General features: G+C 39.9%; 1 protein-coding gene across 2 annotated transcripts in view; it reads left to right on the plus strand.

Annotated features, from left to right (window-relative positions):
• The window catches only part of klhdc8a (kelch domain containing 8A), a 39659-nt gene extending 19598 nt beyond the window's left edge, over nt 1-20061 (plus strand). For both annotated transcript variants that reach the window (XM_029430732.1, XM_029430733.1), the window contains 5 exons: nt 616-780; nt 924-1139; nt 13620-13721; nt 14660-14808; nt 17819-20061. In XM_029430732.1, the coding sequence (XP_029286592.1) occupies nt 616-780; nt 924-1139; nt 13620-13721; nt 14660-14808; nt 17819-17878 (692 nt within the window). In that variant the 3' untranslated portion in view covers nt 17879-20061. The remainder of the gene's footprint in view (nt 1-615; nt 781-923; nt 1140-13619; nt 13722-14659; nt 14809-17818) is intronic.
• Nucleotides 20062-20493: the final 432 nt, after the last annotated feature.

A 20493-nucleotide genomic window follows, 5' to 3' on the forward strand; every position in this document is an offset into this window, starting at 1 on the left:
AGAATATCACTTTTCCCCATCTGGTTATTTATGTAACGTAGATGCATTGAGGTTAGAATTGGATCAGCTTTATATAGAAGAACTTGAAAGATGTATCAAGAAAAATATAATAAAATGCAGACTGTGTCCCTGCAGCTCCTTCTCTTCCTTCTGACGGTTAATGCTGTATTTTCCCTCGTGTCAACACTCTCACCCACTTCCATTCTTATGCTGGAGGTGTCATGCCAAAGTGCCAGACGTGGACTCTTGCATTTTATTATTCTGCTGCTGTACTCCCTGTCCTTCCTGTCTGTCACAGTCTCCTGCTTCGTCACAAACTTCTCAGCCAACTCTCTAGCTTTGCAGATTTTTAGCACTTCATAAAATAAAGTGCCACGGTGGTGTTTCCATCTGCTGGGATTGGTCTTTCACAAGCTAATTATTGTTGAGCTGGTTGTTATTGTTACTCAGACTCATTTCAGTAACATGTTTGGGAAGGTTGTGATGTACAGATATTTCACATACTTACTTAAATCCATACAATCAATGCATTTGGTGAACTTGCTCATCCGATGCATTATAAATACCTAAAGTGTCTGTGTGTGTGTGTGTGTGTCTGTGTCTGTGTCTGTGTAGATGGCCGGGCTCTGGCTGTGGGGGGAATGGGTGCTGACCTGCTCCCTCGCAGCATCCTGCAGCAGTATGACCTTCGAAAGGACGTGTGGGCGCTACTTCCTCCCATGCCGACCCCACGTTACGATGCAAACACACATCTGCTGGCCAACAGGCTCTACGTGGCAGGTACAAACATACCAGTGTGTGTGTGTGTGTGTGTGTGTGTTTTTATGTTCAAAAACTTCACTGTGGGTGTTGAACAACAGAGAATATTTCTCTAAATTTCAATATGCACTAATTATTAGTATTCTTTTCACACAATCTTTGAGGCGGTCGCCAGTGTAAGCGACCAGTGAAGGCCTTCGAGGTGTTTGACGCAGAGACGCGTTCTTGGACTACGTTACCCATCATGCCTTGTAAACGCTCGTATGGGGGCGTCATATGGGATACAACTGGGAGGTTGTGTCTACTTGGAGGACTGCGGCAGGGAGGACACCAGAGCTCCAAGTTCACCAAGAACGTCAACATTTTTGACACCAACCAAGGTACGAAAACACATGTTCCTTTAAAGGTTTCCATTTATTGTTTTAGTCATTTGATAATAGTTCTGTAAAACCCTGCTACTCCTCTCCTGTTGAGCCATAATTCAGGAATTAAAACATACACACACACACACACACACACACACACACACACACACACACACACACACATGCTTTGTGACAAAGAGTTGTTGCTGAACCTGATTACCACCTCAATATGTCAGAGTTAATAGCACAGAAATATGTGTAAAACAATCCAGCTGAAACTGCACATACAACAAATGCCATCTTGACTTATTTCACTAAATATTAGCAGAATGTGACTTCAGTGAAGAGTTGGAATGAGGACAAAATATCAAGCGGGGTTGAAGACTTTGAAGGCATTTACATAATACTGCTTTATATGCAGCTCTGTATCCAAAACTGTAAATGATCAGTTTGTTTGACGTGTTGAAAAGATGTAGTTTGCGTAGTCTAGAGGGGGTTTTAACCCCGCAGGGTGAATATATTGGGATCACATGAAACAAGATAACTCACAACATCCATTTGTACCAACCATGTCATGCTAGCTTGTCGGGAAGGAGGCTGAATTATTTTCCAAAGTTAGGATACATCAAGCTATTTGAATGAAATGTCTCCCCTTTACTGATGTGCCCACTTAATGCTAATCTCATGCAGTCTATATGTTTATATACTCAGAGATAGAATGTTATGCTTATAGTTGCTCCAAACATATTAAATGTGTTATTTTCACTTGTGCTAAAAATGCTATATTAGAATATGTCTGCATGCTGGGGTCCCTAAACAGTCTTGGAATTGCATAAATGTGGTTTGACTAGAAAGCTGAGGCTCTTGAAGATTCAATGAGCCTCAGTATTCGCGTGTGATGATGTTAGTCCCCAGAGTCGCCATTTCATTTTTAGTGAGATCGTTTTTTTAAAACTTGACCTCGCTGTATAAAATGAGCTGTTGTGATCTCTTGGATAATCACAGCCTCATAAAACTTTACAGCCACAATCTACAGACGGCGGGCTTTTAGATGATGTATGAATGTCCTAAGTATATTGTCATTAAGGGGGTTTCTGAGCAGTTTCCAGAACAGAAGTGCTCGCCATCCGATTGCCCAAAAATAATCTTTTTGCCCACATCTCTGAATGTCAAAAGTTTTTGATACCAAATGACAGCTTGACTCTTTCTGTGGTGTTCCTCAAGGTCTTCCTGTCTTCATGTGGTATTTCTGATTTCTTTTTGTATCTATTAGTAGAGGTTAAAGGAATAGTTCTACATTTAGGTAAACGTCTGCTTTCTTTATTTTTCTTCTCTTTTTTTACTTTATTATCATTTTACTTTGTAATATCAACATATTTTGGTTGGATTTGCAGAAAGAGTGGAGGCAGGGGGCACAGCTAGCCTGGCTTTCAAAAAAAGCAACTCTTAAGCCGTCTCTACATAAACTCGTACATATACAGAAATGTCCAAATCACAATTAGTGACTTTAGGGAGAGTCACATCAAATCAATCAAATGTATTTATATAGCCCAATATCACAAATTATACATTTGTCTCAGTGTGCTTTACAGACTGTACAGGTTACGACACCCTCTGTCCTTAGACCCTCAGCATCGCACAAGGAAACACTTCCTAAAAGAAACCCCATAATTAAAGGAGGAAAAATGTTAGAAACCTCAGGGAGAGCAACTGAGGAGGGATCCCTCTCCCAGGACAGACAGACGTGCAATAGATGTCGTGTGTACAGGATAAACAACATAACAAATGTTGAAAAAGAGAAAGTATGGATGAATCCAGGAAAATGTCAAAAAGGCTTCCTGGTGTCCAGCAGGACCAGGGCAGCAGGCGCAGCCACGATTCATGATCCTGCCGTAAACTTTATCAGTGGCAACCTGCCACATGAGAGACAGACACTCCGGGGATGATACCCCGGATGGTGAGTTGCTGCATGCTGCAGCTATTTCTTAATGAACAAGTGGCACAGCATGTCTGTGCAGTGCCACTTGCCAGATAGGGTTGGTTAGAACAGGTTTTTGTTTTGGTCTCTGTAGAAGCTCAAAGGTACCAAACATGGCAAACTGTCTTGTGTCTCAGTTGTGTCTGGCTGTTGGTCAAGATCCAGTATGTTACTTCTCCACAAACGGTCACTTACAGTGGTGGGCGGTTAGACAAGTCAGATAAACAGCGTTAAAGGGGAACTCGATTTTATACATCAAAGTCTGTTTGCAAGTCTTGGAATGTACCACTACACATGTAAGAAGAGTTGTATACAGCCGGATACATTGTCTGGTTGGGTCTGAAGGCTAGTTGGGAACTGGGACTGGGACAAGGTTATCGCAGTGCAACACTACATTGATGGAGTTCTCTTTTAAGCAGTCAGGTTAACAGCTAGCAAGGCAAGATGTGTCTCCCTGTTTACAGTCTTTGTGCTAAGCTAGGCTAATTACCTCCCGACTACAGCTCTACACTTAACGCACGACAGGAAATATATGTCAATGTCCTCATTTTACTTTCATAAATAATAATAATATGCTATTCCTTTAACATTATATTTGAATATAAGACCGGTCCATCAAGTCATTAGTCTGATGTTTATTTTGACTTTACCGTTAGACAGAGCATCTACTACGTTAACCTCAGCAAGAGAAATAGTGTTCTATTCAAACAGGCAGCTTCCGCTCTTAATTCTGTGCACACTCTGTGTCCCACAACACAGTGAGACGACTTATCCCTCTATGCACCAAGGACAGCCCAGAGTAACAGGTGAACAAATTGAGGAGGGACCAGAAGGAGAATGTGAGAGCAAGAATCGATAAGTCATTTTAGACAGCTGGATTTGGAAGCTAAATAAAGCAGAATGTGTGAGTGATAATGTTAATGTATGATAATGGGGTTGAACGTTTTCCTTGTGTGAGATATAGAGGAAGAAAGAATGAAAGAAAACCTTCCAGTACACAACACGGACACAAGCGTCCGCGTGTATATACTGATGCACATTCACACGCACGTGCACACACATGCGGGGAAGGCAGCTGTACCCCGTTTCTCCGATCTAATTTTGGTGGAGATGAGACGGGAGATGAGCTGCTGAGGGAGGGCAGGGGATGAGGAGCGTTTTAAATTACAAGATCCAGAAACAGATTGCTTTATTATCCATCTGCAGCAATATCTCTCCACACACACGGTCATGCAATTTGCTGGTACACAGTGATATTCTATTACTGTTCCATCCCATATCACCAGTATTAACACACACACGCCTGTTAGGTGATATTTTGGCGCTGTGTGCAGGCTGAAACGAGTAAGATGGAAAACACAAAGCATGGAGCTGTGAAAGAACATTAACACAGAAAAGGAATAATGCATTTTTTGAAAATTGTTTAAAGGGTTAGTTCATTCAAATTACAAAAAAAAATGTTTTATCGCTCTTCTCTTGTTGTATCAGCCACGCAGATAGTTGTGGATTTATTTCCCCAGGTTGGGAGCTGTCTGAAATATCTGCCTTGACCACAATACAAGAGTTTCCACAGACACAATCCCCTCTAATATATTAAGGCTTGGGGGGTACAATACATGGAACTGCGTTTGATAAATAGGATTTAAAAAGGTAACGATATTCTGTTACAGTTACAGAAAAGAAAAGACAATCAGATCAGATGTGCGATACATTTAGTAAAAGTGTCAATTCCTAGCAGGATTACAATTGTATGATACATTCTGAAATATAAACGATATGCTACCATGCACATATGGGCCCACATTAGAGACACTAGTCTCACACAATTAACACTTACGTCAAGTAAGTAACGTTACATTTAAATGCGCATAATTACGTTGCAGCCAGAGACACAGGCACTTGTAGAGATTGTATTTCTATACTTTACAGAACAAAGCAGAATATATTCCAACTCTAAAGTCTCTGCTGTCGGTAAAACGTAATCTTGCTACGGCCATAGACTGTAAAGACGAGATGGCCGGTACCAACAACGATAGAGGAAGAAAAGATCTTCTTCTCCTGCTTCTACTTTTTATCTCGCTTCTCACACGGGCAACTGCTGGCGAACCCCGTGCAGTGCATTCCCAAACATCACTACTGCTTCAAATCACTTCAGTACTGAAGTTTAAACCAAATGTCATCCTTTTGATTATTTATTTTTTTACTTTGTTTGCATATTTGATATCGAGATCATCCAAAAGTAATCAAGTTACATTACTTTTACATTGTCATACTTGGATTTGTTTACTGACTACATTACAGAGCTTTAATGCAGGCAGTAAGCACTGGGTGCCACTACTGCCAATATTAGGATGAGTGACAGGCATTTATTGTCATGTTTATTGACAATAAAACAAAGTTATATATAGTCCGACTCCTTCACAGGACTAAAAGCAAGATAAAACCTGAGCGTGTGTGTGAATCAGGGAGCAGCACAATGGTGATCTTGATCGAGAGAGAAACAAAACTTAATTTGCTATTTGATTCAATGATACTTGGACAGTTATATTCATAATACCTGTGAATACAAATTGCATCTCAAGCTCATTTTCATGGTTTTTCAGATGCTGTGAAAACTAAAACAGGAATGCACAAAAGGCACTCTTTTTGTATTTCCTGACTTTATTTCCCGTGGCTGCTTCGTACCTGGAACTATTGGGTTGAAAAGGAGTTTTTTCCATTTTGGCTGAACTGACCCTTTCAAGTTGATTTTTCTGTTGCCAATAACTAGAATTATGAATTCTACTGTTTTTACTGCATCTAATAAATAATAGAGAATAATAATAATACAGAAACATCAGATGCTTCTCTGAGGCATGTAGAACTCAGGCAACAGTAACACAAACCACAAGTGAGTCCCCCTGGAGCCAACTAGTAACAAATGTATTCCCAAGTTGTCTTGATTTATGTCTTGCTTGAGGTGGTAAAAACTACCCCACAATACTTCAAAGCAGAAGGAATCAAGCGGAAAAAATGAATAGAGCAAATGTGCTCTTGTTTTGGTCATTGCTATGGGCCAATGTGTAATTTTTGAAAATGCCACACAATAATGGAGAGATTCTGTCCAACAGGATCATCTGTGTGGTCAGCAGGGTCTGAGATTCCACACATGACAGACAGAAATAATCCCTCAAAGACAGAAGAGCAATCACCATCCTCTTCCAAATGTAATCACGATGGACAATTACAGTGGAGAGCTGTGTAAGAAATTACTACCGCACAGACTACAAAGCCCAGTCTTCAGAGAATTGCCTCATCTCCCTCGTTCTATTGTCACTCTCTCTCTCTCTCTCTCTATCTATATTATCCCTCTCTGTATTTTCTCTGTCCCTCCATCACTTTATTCTCCTCTGCCGTCTCCCTCCAGCATAGAATAAAACATGCTGGTGTTTTCCCTGCATTGCACAAAGAAAATCTTGGTGCAAAGACTTGTGTAATCCCTCCAAAGCAAATAGGAATAAAGCTCGCAGTCGCAACTCTCTCAGAGGATTGAACGATAAGTCTGCAGTGTGATGTGTTGACACAACTGTAATTTAAAGAGGAAAATCCAGCCAGTAACATTGTAAGCACTGTTTAAAAAAGAATTACTGCTGTTGTAGTTTGCATTCTGCATCCATTTTGTACATTATGTTGTATTTTATTCTCCGATAGTTGATGAATGGAATAGATATAGAAGATAACCCAGTGTGTTTCCAGTAAGAACACATATAATATTTTGTTTCAGGAGTTGGTAGTGAGTGGGTATTAGGCCTTGTGGTACGGCTTCCGAACCGGACACCAGATGGTTGTGAGTTCAATACCAGGGCTGCCACCATTGTGCCCCTGAGCAAGGCACTTAAACCCGAGTTTCTGATATAATGTAATGTAAAAGTGCACTATTGTTTTATTGCACACAGATAAACAGATAAATCCATAACAGAGGAATATATTCTAATGCAAACTCAATACTCCCGGGGTGAAAGTGCATTGATTCACAGTGGGATTGTTTTTCATTGCTTTTCATTGTTTTTCATACTGAATAAGATGCCACAGTGCATAAAAAACATTCAAAAAGGTGTAAGTCTATTAGAGCTTGTTTATAAGAAAAAGTAAGTGCCCCCTGAGCATCATGCATCCATTAGTTTTAAGCCTTTTAATGTTTATTCATTTTATCTTATAAATACTATTAATTTATTAACATGACTGAACATTTAGAATAAGTTGGCCCTGGGCCCAGCAAGTTGAGTATCCCTGTTCTAATGTCTCGATCAGCAGTAACCTCAATGGACCAGAATGCAATGCAGTATGTAATGCGTCCTTACAAAGGGTTGTTCACGTTTTGTGCTATTATTAGCTCAGGCAGAGCTATGATGATGCTTAGCAGGTTTAATGTTTAACATCTTCACCATCCTAGTTTAGTGTTGGCACTCTAAACACACTGAACACAAGGGACAGCTGAGGCTGATAATAATTACATAATTACAGATCAGAAGTTGTTGGCAATGAAACTCTGACTGCTCATTAAATCTGGATAATAAAAGCAAATCATAAAAGTAAAAAAAAAAGGGAATCAACGACATAAAATAATGCTGAAAGTTCAAATATAGGGAATAAATACTCATATATAAAAGTATAAAATAGAATAATATACAGTATATTTGTAACAACATGAATAAACTGAACGTAAACAGGGATGAAGTAAATGTATATGCGTAATGAGAAGTAATAAATATATACAGTGAAGTAGGCGGTAGTGACAGATTGTAAAGCAGTAGGTAAAAGTATATAAAGGTGAAGGGACAACCCAATAATGCTGCCTCAGTGGTATTCAAAGATAGCGCTGCATTCATTCCTATCAAAGATGCTCATTGGGTGCAACCCCCCATAAAATGTAATGTTCAGGCTTGTGTGTTTTTGGAGGGGAGGACTGGATTTAAGAGCATGCACGTTGGAGACTTCCTCTAGCTAGCTTCTTTTGTAATGATTGCACATGGAAAACCTAATTATTTTGGGTCAGTGGGCATCACATGATCCTGCAACACCAAGTACGACCACTGTGCCAAAACCGCCTTAAAACCCAGCGCTGTTTCTCGGGGCTTGGTGATGGTGCACTAATTTCCTGTTTGGATTCTTGTTTGGTCTTTGATTGGCTGACGCTACAGATGTTTCCCAGCAACTGAAGTTATTTACAAGCTAAGCCGAGTGTTCATTTCACTAATGAAAACTATGACAAAATATGTTTCCATGACTAAGACGAGACAATAACAAGACGTGCCCATGTCATTAAACACTAACTGTAACACAGTTAATATGCAATAGACCTATCAAAATCTCTCTTTATTTCATCACTTTACACCTTCTCTGTCTGTCTCTGTCTGTCCTCGTGTCAGTCTTTAGTCCTGTCCCTTGTGCTATTTAATGCATAAAGTTTGTGGGTTTAGTCGCGTTTGGGTGGTTGAGTAATTTTCCATGTCAGTTGGTGCTGATTGGATTTCATAAAGGGCCGTTTGGGTGCCATTGACCCGCGGTGCGCATGACTAATGAGCACAGTCAGGAGGTGCAAAGCTTCTTAATCATTCAACCTGTGTTTTTCATCAGATAATAATAAAATAAAATCTTATGCTAAATATGTTTGATTAAAATGACACAATTATTGTTTTTTGTCTTGATTGATTGAAATGTTCAATATAACCTGATGAGGAAAAAAGAGGAAAATGTCAACTGCTTACTTTGGAAAAAAATAAAATAAGACTAAAATAGTTTTCTTTGACTGAGATAGGATAAAGTTGACTAAATATGTTAAAGTAAAATTAATAATAATAATAATTAAAGGAGATTTGACACAGGATTTCAAATGTTTCTATACAAGTGCCATAACAGTAACTGAGTTTTACTTTCGATACCTTGCTTACTTACCTACTTACTTGCTTACTTGCTTGCTTACTTACTTGCTTACTTACTTGCTTACTTACTTGCTTACTTGCTTACTTACTTGCTGACTTACTTGCTTGCTTACTTGCTTGCTTACTTACTTATTTACTTACCTACTTACTTGCTTACTTGCTTACTTACTTGCTTACTTACTTGCTTACTTACTTGCTGACTTACTTGCTTGCTTACTTGCTTGCTTACTTACTTATTTACTTACCTACTTACTTGCTTACTTACTTGCTTACTTGCTTACTTGCTTACTTACCTACTTACTTGCTTACTTACTTGCTTGCTTACTTACTTGCTTACTTGCTTGCTTACTTACTTACCTACTTACTTGCTTACTTACTTACTTGCTTACTTACTTGCTTACTTGCTTACTTACTTGCTTACTTACTTGCTTACTTGCTTACTTACTTGCTTACTTACTCACTTGCTTACTTACTTGCTTACTTACTCACTTGCTTACTTACTTGCTTACTTACTTGCTTACTTACTCACTTGCTTACTTGTTTACTTACTTGCTTACTTACTTGCTTACGTACTTGTTTACTTACTTGCTTACTTACTTGCTTACTTACTTGCTTGCTTACTTACTTACTTGCTTACGTACTTGCTTACTTACTTGCTTACTTACTTGCTTACTACTTACTTGCTTACTTACTTGCTTGCTTACTTACTTGCTTGCTTACTTACTTGCTTACTTACTTGCATGCTTTCGTACTTGCTTACTCACTTGCTTACTTACTTGTTTACTTACTTGCTTACTTACTTGCTTACGTACTTGCTTACTTACTTGCTTACTTACTTGCTTGCTTACTTACTTACTTGCTTAGGTACTTGCTTACTTACTTGCTTACTTACTTGCTTACTTACTTACTTACTTGCTTACTTACTTGCTTACTTACTTGCTTACTTACTTGCTTGCTTACTTACTTGCTTACTTACTTGCATGCTTACGTACTTACTTACTTACTTACTTGCTTACTTACTTGCTTACTTACTTACTTACTTGCTTACTTACTTGCTTACTTACTTACTTGCTTACTTACTTGCTTGCTTACTTACTTGCTTACTTACTTACTTGCTTACTTACTTGCTTACTTACTTACTTGCTTACTTACTTGCTTGCTTACTTACTTGCTTACTTACTTACTTACTTACTTGCTTACTTACTTGCTTACTTACTTACTTGCTTACTTACTTACTTACTTGCTTACTTACTTGCTTACTTACTTGCTTACTTACTTACTTGCTTACTTACTTGCTTGCTTACTTACTTGCTTACTTACTTGCATGCTTACGTACTTACTTGCTTACTTACTTGCTTGCTTACTTACTTGCTTACTTACTTGCATGCTTACGTACTTACTTACTCACTTGCTTACTTACTTGCTTACTTACTTGCTTACTTACTTGCTTGCTTACTTACTTGCTTACTTACTTGCGTACTTACTTACTTGCTTACTTACTTGCTTACTTGCTTGCTTACTTACTTGCATACTTGCTTACTTACTTGCTTACTTACTTACTTACTTACTTACTTACTTGCTTGCTTACTTACTTGCTAACTTGCTTACTTGCTTGCTTGCTTACTTACTTGCTTGCTTACTTACTTGCTTACTTACTTGCTTACTTGCTTACTTGCTTGCTTACTTACTTACTTACTTACTTGCTTGCTTACTTACTTGCTAACTTGCTTACTTGCTTGCTTGCTTACTTACTTGCTTACTTGCTTACTTGCTTGCTTACTTACTTACTTACTTACTTACTTACTTTGAGGATATAAATATGTTTTATTAAACAACCCTTTATTCATTTAACAAAAAAAGCATTAAATGGCAACTTTCAGTACATTATTCATTGTAAGCTTTATTTTTCACCAGCAAATAACTGCTGTAATGTATTGTCTCAGATGTATGTTACATACCAGTGTAAGATATCTGCAAGGAGGCCTCTCTGTTGAGAGAACAGAGCAGAGTGGACAGCCAGCTGTGATCTCTATTCTGTTCTCTTCAGTGTAACCAGGCTGGAATGGAAAACACAGCTCTTCATTACACACTGCTGCACCATGCAGGAAGGCTCAGCGTCTGGCTGCTAATCTCTCATTCATTCTCTCTACATCTATGTGTTTGTCTTCACCTTGTTGTCCCTGCCTCTTGTTTAAGAAAGGGATTGAGAATAAATGAGAAAGAGATGGGGGAATAACAAGGCAAAAAGAAAGAGGAAGATAATGAAAAGAGAATAAGAAAACAACAAGAGAGAAAGCAAGAGAATGAAGAAGAGAAGGCAGAAAGAAAATGGAAAATTAATAAGTAGTGGGAAGGGTAAGAGATAAATCCTGAACAAGAAACAGGAGACAGACAACAATAAAGAGCAAGACATTTTGTTGTACTTTTTCTCTCTTGTTCTAATTATCTCTCGCTCCCTAATTTAGTTATCTTATCTTCCTCTGTCACGCTTTTCTCTGCTCTGACTTTCCTTCAGATAAACAAGACTTGGCAGCATCACATCCTAAAAGTAAATAAAGAAAACCTCTGCAGAGTCTGCTGGGAAAAGAGAACGCCTATGTTCTCATGTCCACCTCTCAAGTGCTCCAGCTGAGTGTGAAGGAAAATGTCATGACCGCATAAGGGCTTTAGAGAACTCTCTTTCATGTCAGTCTTAAGCGTCAGGTAATTAGGGAGATACAATTAAAATTATAATGTCTTCCACACCTGCGGCTTGACTGATTTTACGGTTTTTGTTTCCAATATTTTGGGATTAATGGTGCCAATAGCTTTTTTTTGGGTGGTGGATAAGAAAAGGCACCTGCTCCCCACTGCACCTGTGTGCACGCGGCTTCCATTCCCAGCAGTGGGGCTTCCACATGGGCTGTTATAAGCTGGTGAGGGATCGTGTCTCACTGCACTAGCAGCTCCTACTGGTTGGTCAGTGTATCTGTGCAATTATGTTGCATTGTTTTATATCAACTTGTGAGCCTCATCTGCAATGTTTTGTCATTCAAACAAATGCAAAATATTATTGTATTAGAATAAATAATTCCCTATTATTCTAATAGGGGTGGCCACTGAAAACTGGTGAGGGGGGGCCAGTGTTGTTTGGCAATGTGTAAAAAGATCAATGAATTCACTTTACACTTGTATAAAGAAACGTAGCATCACATATAGCAAAAACACCAAATAACAGGTCTACCTTCCCGGGGAAATACCTCACAGGAGGCATGCCACGTACCAGCCTGCACGAATCATCCCCGTCCCAAAGAAACAAGGGTCACAGGACTTAATGACGACCGGCCCGTCTCTGTGGTTGTGAAGACTTTTGAGCGCCTTGTCCTGTCCTACCTCAAAACCCTCACGGACCCACTCCTGGACCCCCTGCAGAGCCAACAGGTCTGGAGAAACACATCTCTGACTCCGGGCCCATCAGCACCGGTTCCCCTCGAGGCTGCGTTCTCTCCCCTCTGCTCTTCTCCCTGTACACCAACAGCTGCACCTCCAGTCACCAGTCCGTCAAACTCCTGAAGTTCACGGACGACACCACCCTCATTGAACTCATCTCTGGTGAGGAAGAGTCCGCCTACAGGTGGAGATTGACTTGGTTCGGTCTCAACAACTTAGAGCTCAACTCTCTAAAAACAGTCGAGATGGTTGTGATTTTTGGAAGAATGCCGAAATACACCAAAGTAAATTCCTTGTATGTGAAAACCTACTTGGCCAAATTCTGATTCCAAAAGTTTCAGATTTCAGAAGAATTCACATTCACCTTTTATAAAACAATATTCTACTTTACAACATATTCACTTTTGTGAAAACACATTAACACGACTTTAGGAAGCACAGGAAATATCATACTGGAAATGTTAACATGTACCTTTCAAAATAAAAGTTTTGTTATCGTTTAGCCCAAAACCCAAAGTTATTGAGTTTAATATGATATAAAACAGCATTATCCTCCATTGTTGTATCAAAAGATTTACCGATTCTTTTTCTGTCAATCAACTAATTGTTGCAGCTCACAGGATTTTACAGGAATTCATATTACCCTGTCCTTAATTCAGTGTTACAACATACACACTTCTACACTCAGTCTTGACTTTTTCCAGATGAACTGCAGCTTGCAGATGACCGGCTGAATTTGGATGCTGTTGTGACTTTGCGGTGCAGAATCTTTGACTTACGACCCACTCCTGTCCACGCTACACAGGAAGCAATAGATTAACATTTCTCATTAAAGTTCAGTCATGAAAATGACGTGCCAACAGTCTCCCCACTTTCTCTGCCTTGTTGTATTCTGACCCTAACTCCCACCTTCCTGTCCCCTCTCTGTCCGTTTGTAGTCAGTGTTATTTATAACCTTTGTGCGTCCTTGCCAGGTGTATGTGTGTGTATGTACTGCACTGTACTGCAGCTGGCTCGTGGGTGACCTGTCTGTGCAGGTCACACTCTGAAAACAAGCTCAGCAGCATCCTGTCCAGCCAAAGGAGCACTACAGAGCCACTGACCCTCACCCTCACACACAAGCTCACACATATCTGCTCAGTTCAGCTGTGGTGTCTTCCTCTGTAGGCAGCTGGTTGAAGTCGGAGGAGACGGTGGCGATGAAAACGAAGAGAGCTGACTTTGCTGCTGCTTTCCTGCGTGGCCGGATGGTAGTTGCAGGAGGACTTGGTGAGAAGGTTACATTGTAAACTAAACCTTCTGTTCGCTGCCATTTATATTGAATCCATGTTATAACATTCATATATAACATAACCTACTTATAAGTGTTCACCTGACTGAATGTATTTGACAGCAAATTCAACATCTGCGACAGAGAGGAAATCCAGTGAGGAAATTGCTTTGGTCAGGTTTAAGATCATACAATGAGAAATGAGGCATTTGTGTTGTTAGATTTCCTGTGAAATATGAGCTCCCACCTGAGAGGTACCCTATATGTCAGTCAGTATACTATGATGGTGTTTTAGGTCCATTCTAGATCAAATAAATCATTTGAAAATGCACACACACACACATTAGTATGGAGGGGATATCCTTCATCTGTCCGTTGCGTTGTAGTTAACTGATGCACAAATCTATCATCCAAATCAGTCGCTTGTTTTCTTCTGAATGCCTGTAGTGTAAGGTGGTGCTTCTGGGCTAAAATCACAAGTATTTCCTTATTGCTAAAGCCGATTGCAAAGTATAATTATATACAGTATATATTATATATTTATATATATATATATTATTTCATCCACTGCAGGCACACTACAACGGCGAGCGGCGCCGGCCCTGTGTGGTGAGGTTGATTTAACCTTGCAAATGAAAGAGATTTGGTTCCTTGGCCAAAAAAAAAACACAATTTCTCAATTTTCCTCACAAATGTGTGATTTTATTATCTCAGAATATTACAGTTTATGCGTTTTTTCTCGTAAAATTGAAAAAGGTGTTGGTGGAAGTGTACCATTTTAATCCCGGAGAATATGCAAGTTATGCCTCGTAATATTACTCCTCTCCCCTGGCTGTATAATCAGAACTTGCAATGGCCCCTATACGCCGTCCTAGTCTACAGAAGTACAACATGTGGAATATCATACGTTCACATGTTACCTTTGTGTGTTCTCCAGGTCACGAGCCCTCGGCGCTGGACACAGTGGAGGCCTTCCATCCTCAGAAGAAGAAGTGGGAGAGGTTGGCTCCTATGACCTTCCCCCGATGCTCCACCTCCTCCATCGTCATCAGAGACCGCCTCCTGGTGGTGGGAGGAGTCAACCAGGTACGCTGGTGCTAAATGTATCTGTAAACATTATACATTTACTCATAACAGTACATATGTACAGTAACTTAACAGCCGAGTGGGCAAGACAACAATTGTTCCTGCTCAGTGTGTCCCACAGTTTACCTTCTTATTTATAGGTAGTGTGCAAGCACGTGACAAAGCTGTGTGACGTATGCGTGCAACGCCATTTTGGTTGGAAAACAAATCAACAAAGCGAACAACAACAATAAAACTCTGACTTCCTCAAAGTATTTTGACTCTCTGGAGTCCTCTGCAAAGACAAGATTCAGAGAAAAAGTCCAAAAACAAAAAGATGCACAGAAGAAAAGAGCAAATGGCTGCTATCATAAAGCTTTGCCGCTTCTCCTAGTGACGAGAAGTAAGGTCTTACAGTGTTCGGGTATATCATAAGCACAAATGTTTAACGTAAACATTGAAAACATAGCTTTAGCATGAGCTCTTACCAGATATAAAGTGGACGTTGTCTTCTGTTAAATCCTCACGAGTTATGTTGCTAAACCAGCTGACGGCATTTTGGTAGACAGCAATTCATCCCTCGTTTGTGGATCGTTTGTGATGATTGTAAGAAATCTAAAGAAGCGTTTCTCTGGGTCACGAGTAGCGTTATGACCACAATTATACACTGCGCACAAGGTTGGCATTTTCTTTCAAAGAAAATTACGAAGCGTTGCAGCAACTCACACGTGAACCGTCTTGGTTGTGTATACCAACCAACATGGCTGATTTCCGGGTTGGGAAATAAGCGTGACGTCAAATGCACACGATCTATATCCTCGCATTAATGCAGAGTGGAGCGCCCTCCACAGCTGTGAGTTTGATTTCATGCAGAGCAATACTCTGCAGGGAGGAGCCAGTAAGAAGTGTGACAACCTGTCCACTGCATGTCTGCTCATCAGGATCACACGTTCAGAGATGTGTCCCTCTCTAGCACGCTGCACGCCACAGTGTTGCACAGTGAAGTGATACTTTTCCCGGTAATGAACACGCTCGTGAAATACGCTCTTCAATTGTTTGTAAAAATACAAACAGTTACAAATCAATTAACATATTTACTTCAATTTAAGGTAATCTTTTTAAAGTAATAATGTCAGTCTCTATATATTGCAGAATGAGGTGACACAGTGGTGATTGAAAAAGGAAAAGACCGGACTGCTTTATAAACACAGTACTTAGTTCTGCTGCCCCTTTCAGAATAAACAAATCAACCAGGACTGAATCTTACAGAGATTATTACTTTATATATATATATATATATATATATATATATAGATATATATATAATATATATATATATATACATATATACTTTGTGTCAGATGGACTAAATTGTCCAGGAGGACAATTCCAACCTTGTGAACCAATATGCGCTATCTCCCCGGGAACAAACCAAACACACAGGCGCGCAGACAAACAAAAGAGAAACAAAAAAAAAGGAGGATAGAGATCGGCGCGAAAAGACGAGAGAGAGCAAGAAAGAGCGAGAGGATGAACGACCAGAGAGGAGGAGAGCACCCAACACGTAAGAGAGAGAAAAAAGGGAGATGGAAGAGAGAAAACAAAAAGGGGTAAAAAAAGAGGAGAGAGAGAGAGAAAAAAAGAGAGAGAGATACAAAAACGGGAGACTCAGAGAGAAGCGGATGCACAAAGAGGGGACGAGCGAGGGAACAAAGAGGAGAGAGAAAGACGGGAGCCCAAAAAGAGAGAGAGAACAAAAAGAGAGCCGCGAGAAGTAAAAAACATAAGCGACTAGAGAAAGAGGGAGAGGCGACACAAATAGATGAGAGATTGAGAAACGGAGAAAGAGAGAGGAGAAAGCGAGAGATAAGAGAAAAAAAGAGAGAAAAGAGAGATAGAAGAGAAGAGAGAGAGAGAGACCGAGAGAGCGCGAGCGACAAACTAGAGGAGAGAGAGAAAACACCGCGAGAGGAGAGAGCGGAAGAGAGACGACACACAGGGGGAGAGAGAGACGAGAAAAATACAGAGCGAGCGATAGAGAGAGAAAAGGGAGCGAACCAGCGGCTCACAAAGAGTAGCCAGGAGAACGCGACGAGAGAGAGAGAAGAGGCGCGAGAGAGACGAGCGGAAGCAGAGAGAGAGCGAGAGACCACGAGCGCCGCCCCGATGAAAGAGGAGGAGAACGAGAGAGAGATCGAGGATGGCGCGAGATCTAGAGCTATATCTATAGCAATCTTGCGATCTAGCTCCCTATCGAGATCGATGCGCTCTATAGTAGAGACTAGAGTGAAAGATCACTATCTATAATCAAAACAGAGCTAACTCTCCCTACTAACTCCATAACCCCCCTCTATCCCTCTCATCATCTATCTATCACTCAGCCCAAACCGTATATAGCTCTCTCCCTCGCGAAAGAGAGAGAGAGGGATCACGAGACAACAAATAGAGCGAGACGAGAGAGAAAACAGAGAGGAGAGAGAAGAAAAGAAGGAGGAGGCGAGCAGAGCGAGAGAGAGCGGGAAAAGAGAGAGGAGAGAAGAAAAGAGAGAAAAGGAGAAAAGTAGCGGCAGAGCGAGAGAGAAAAAGGAAAAAACCCAGCTCTATCCCACTCTCTCCCATTTTAAAGATCTAGCTTCGTCGCTAGGTGAAAGAGAAAAAAGAGAGAAGAGATTAAGTGAGCTGAGAGAGAGAAAAAAGAAGACGAGAGAACAAAGCGAGAGGAGGTAAGAGAGAGAGACGAGAGCGGAGGGGAGAAAGAAAAAAGTCAGGAGAGATACAAGAGAAGAAAAGAGAGACGCGAAGAGAGAAGAAAGAGAGAACAGATAAACAAAGAAAAGAGGGCGAAGAGAAGGAGAAAAGAGAGATAGGAGAAAGAAAGAAAAGTCCGTCGCGTCTGATCTATACACTCCAATAGATATCTCTCTATCGCTAGCGAGAGATCGGAACCAACAAAACGTCATCACTTCTCTCTCTCTCTCTCTCTCTCTCTCTCTCTCTCTCTCTCTCTCTCTCTCCTCCCCCCCTCTCTCAGGTTCCCAGCTCGGCCCATGAGATCCTGTATGTAAAGAAGAAGAGTATCTGTAGCCTGTAGTAATTGACACCAGATGAATGCAGCAGATCAGAGAATCCACTTCCTCGACCCTCCTGAATCAGACTTTAGTGCAATATATAGGAAGCAGTGAAACAGAGAGAGCCCCTGACTTTGTGATGTTACGTAACAGACGACACTGCCCCCTACTGGGCTGTACTGACACTGAGCCCCACATGGAAGCACACACATGCACAATGGAGGAGCTGGCTCTTTCTTTATACAGAGTTTTGTTTCTTGATACTTTAGTAAGTGACACTTCTGCATTGTACGCTGCAGTGGATACATGGAGAAGAATCTATTTTGTAGCTTCTATGTTGAGTAATGTAGACAGAAAATACATGGAAAACCTATTTTATGGCATATATGCATTTCATGTTTGGTTTGTGTGGGGATGCACGATATGGATATTTTTCAGCTGATACCGATAATTGTTTGCTTCTCATGACCGATATCAATAAGATAATCGATAATTACACATTTTTGTATTTTAAAAAGAAGTTCATAACCTGTAGTTTATGTATGTAACCTGTGTATCACAGTATGAGGGTAAGAATGGAGTCCCTGGGAACATGTGTGCAGGTGTGTAGATACTACGTAAGACAATAAAAGCAATTAGGCTTTGTATTATCAACTTTATTTTTATTTCATTATCAAAATAATACTTAATAATATACATTTTTCATAATGGGATGATAATTCATCCGCCCAATATATATTGTGCATCCCTAGTTTGTGTGTTTGTGTTTGTGTGTGTTCAGCTTGCTAACAAGCGAGCATTTGTATAAAGCGTGTTTTCCACAGAGGATTATAATTGAGTTTGATGACATGACTGCAATATTTGTATATTATTTAATATCATCTTGCGAGAAAAAAACCTCACTACAAAGTGAGTAATGTTTGGTTGAACTGTACTGTAACAAACTTTGCACTAAAGCAATTAGCACTGAGTGGGAGTTGATTTTACCATCAATAATTTCTAGTGTAATGTATCGTAGTAATTACACTGAGAACGCTGTGCCATCACTCTTCTGCGCTGTGACCGTGCACACGTGTGTGATCACAGGTTTCATTTATGCATTTCATACATGAAAAGAAACTAGACAATATGTTGTTTGTGTAAGGGGAGACAGAAGGCCTACAGGTAATAAATATAATTATATAATAAATGTACTAATATTTATCCCCATGAAACTTCCCCAGCTGATTACTTACATTAAAACAATTATGTTTTGTATTACAAGTTTTCTGAAATTGTATGTTTAAATATGCAGATGAGGCATTAAGTTATTAAATATGAGCTAATTACATTACCAGAACAGAAATGTGAACATTGGATGAAGATTGAATCTGATAATACTGTCAACAGACATAAAATATATATAATATATCATTGTTTACATGTCTTTAGGAGTACAATGTTAAATAAATCAGGCTATGAATGAAATATGATTAACCTCTTAACCTCAACCCTCTTTATAAACCTTCAGATTATAGATTCTGGAAAGGTTGGTGTATGTCAGAGCTGCTGAAGTGGAGATTTCCATTCATTTGGCAACACACTGCAGGTGATTAGGGTACAAATATTAACAAATAGATACCAGCATGAAACTTCCCCAGTCGATTACTTACATTAAGACGATTACTTTTTGAATTGTATGTTTAAATATGCAAGTTAGTCATTATGTTGGAGAAATCTAACAACACAAATAGATCAAGTTGGGAAAATAAACACTTAAATGTGTATTTTGGATGTTTTTTGTTGCACAAAATTGACCAGTGCATGATAAAACCTTGTGTCTGCAGTGTCTCCCCTTAACTAATTACCAGACTGCTGTTGTAGGCAAAGCAATGTTTGACTCTGAACGACTGTACGCACGTTATTCCTGCAGCAATACAAGTTCTCTTCTTTTCAGTGACTCATCTGTGCAATGTGCTGTGCTGTAACAACCATCAGTTAACACCTCACTCAGGTTGTGATGTTACAGACCGGCTTTCGTGACTTCGAAGATCATTTACTGACTGTCTTTTTGGCTCAGGCTGTTGTGTAACAGGTGACTAAGCTGTGAAATATTTCATCGTGAAGACTTCATTTCAACATGATCAATCTCTGATTTGTCCTTCACTCAATCATGTCATGTAATATTGAGGATATGAGGAATCATATCCAGTGGAATAAATGGGATCTGGAGTTTGTGTTGCACTTATTTCCCACTAGATGGCAGTGATTACACACATGAGGCCTCCACTTACGTTACACAGTCTCATGTTCTCACACTGGAGCAGTGTATTATCACATGTGCATGTATGTCTGCAGTAGAAATGACTTTTTCTTCAGCTAAATTAAAAAATGTCTAAACTTCTTTTTCTGAGCTAAAGTAATGCATGGGAAATATTTCATATCCCAGGCTAAATTGTGCATGTGTTAGCTTAGGGTGTATCATTTGCTATTAGCATGTAGTGATCTGGTCCGAGGGTTTTATTAAGGTGGTAGATAGTTGTGCACAGTTGTGTTTAATGACTGTGACAGGCGCTGTGATCGATACTCTGGGGATCAGCTGGGTGTGTGTTTAGAGTTTCAGTGTGTGACTTTTTGACAGCTGATAGACGAGCAGAAT

Source organism: Cottoperca gobio, chromosome 5, assembly GCF_900634415.1.
Source record: "Cottoperca gobio chromosome 5, fCotGob3.1, whole genome shotgun sequence".
NCBI classification, from domain to species: Eukaryota; Metazoa; Chordata; class Actinopteri; order Perciformes; family Bovichtidae; genus Cottoperca; species Cottoperca gobio.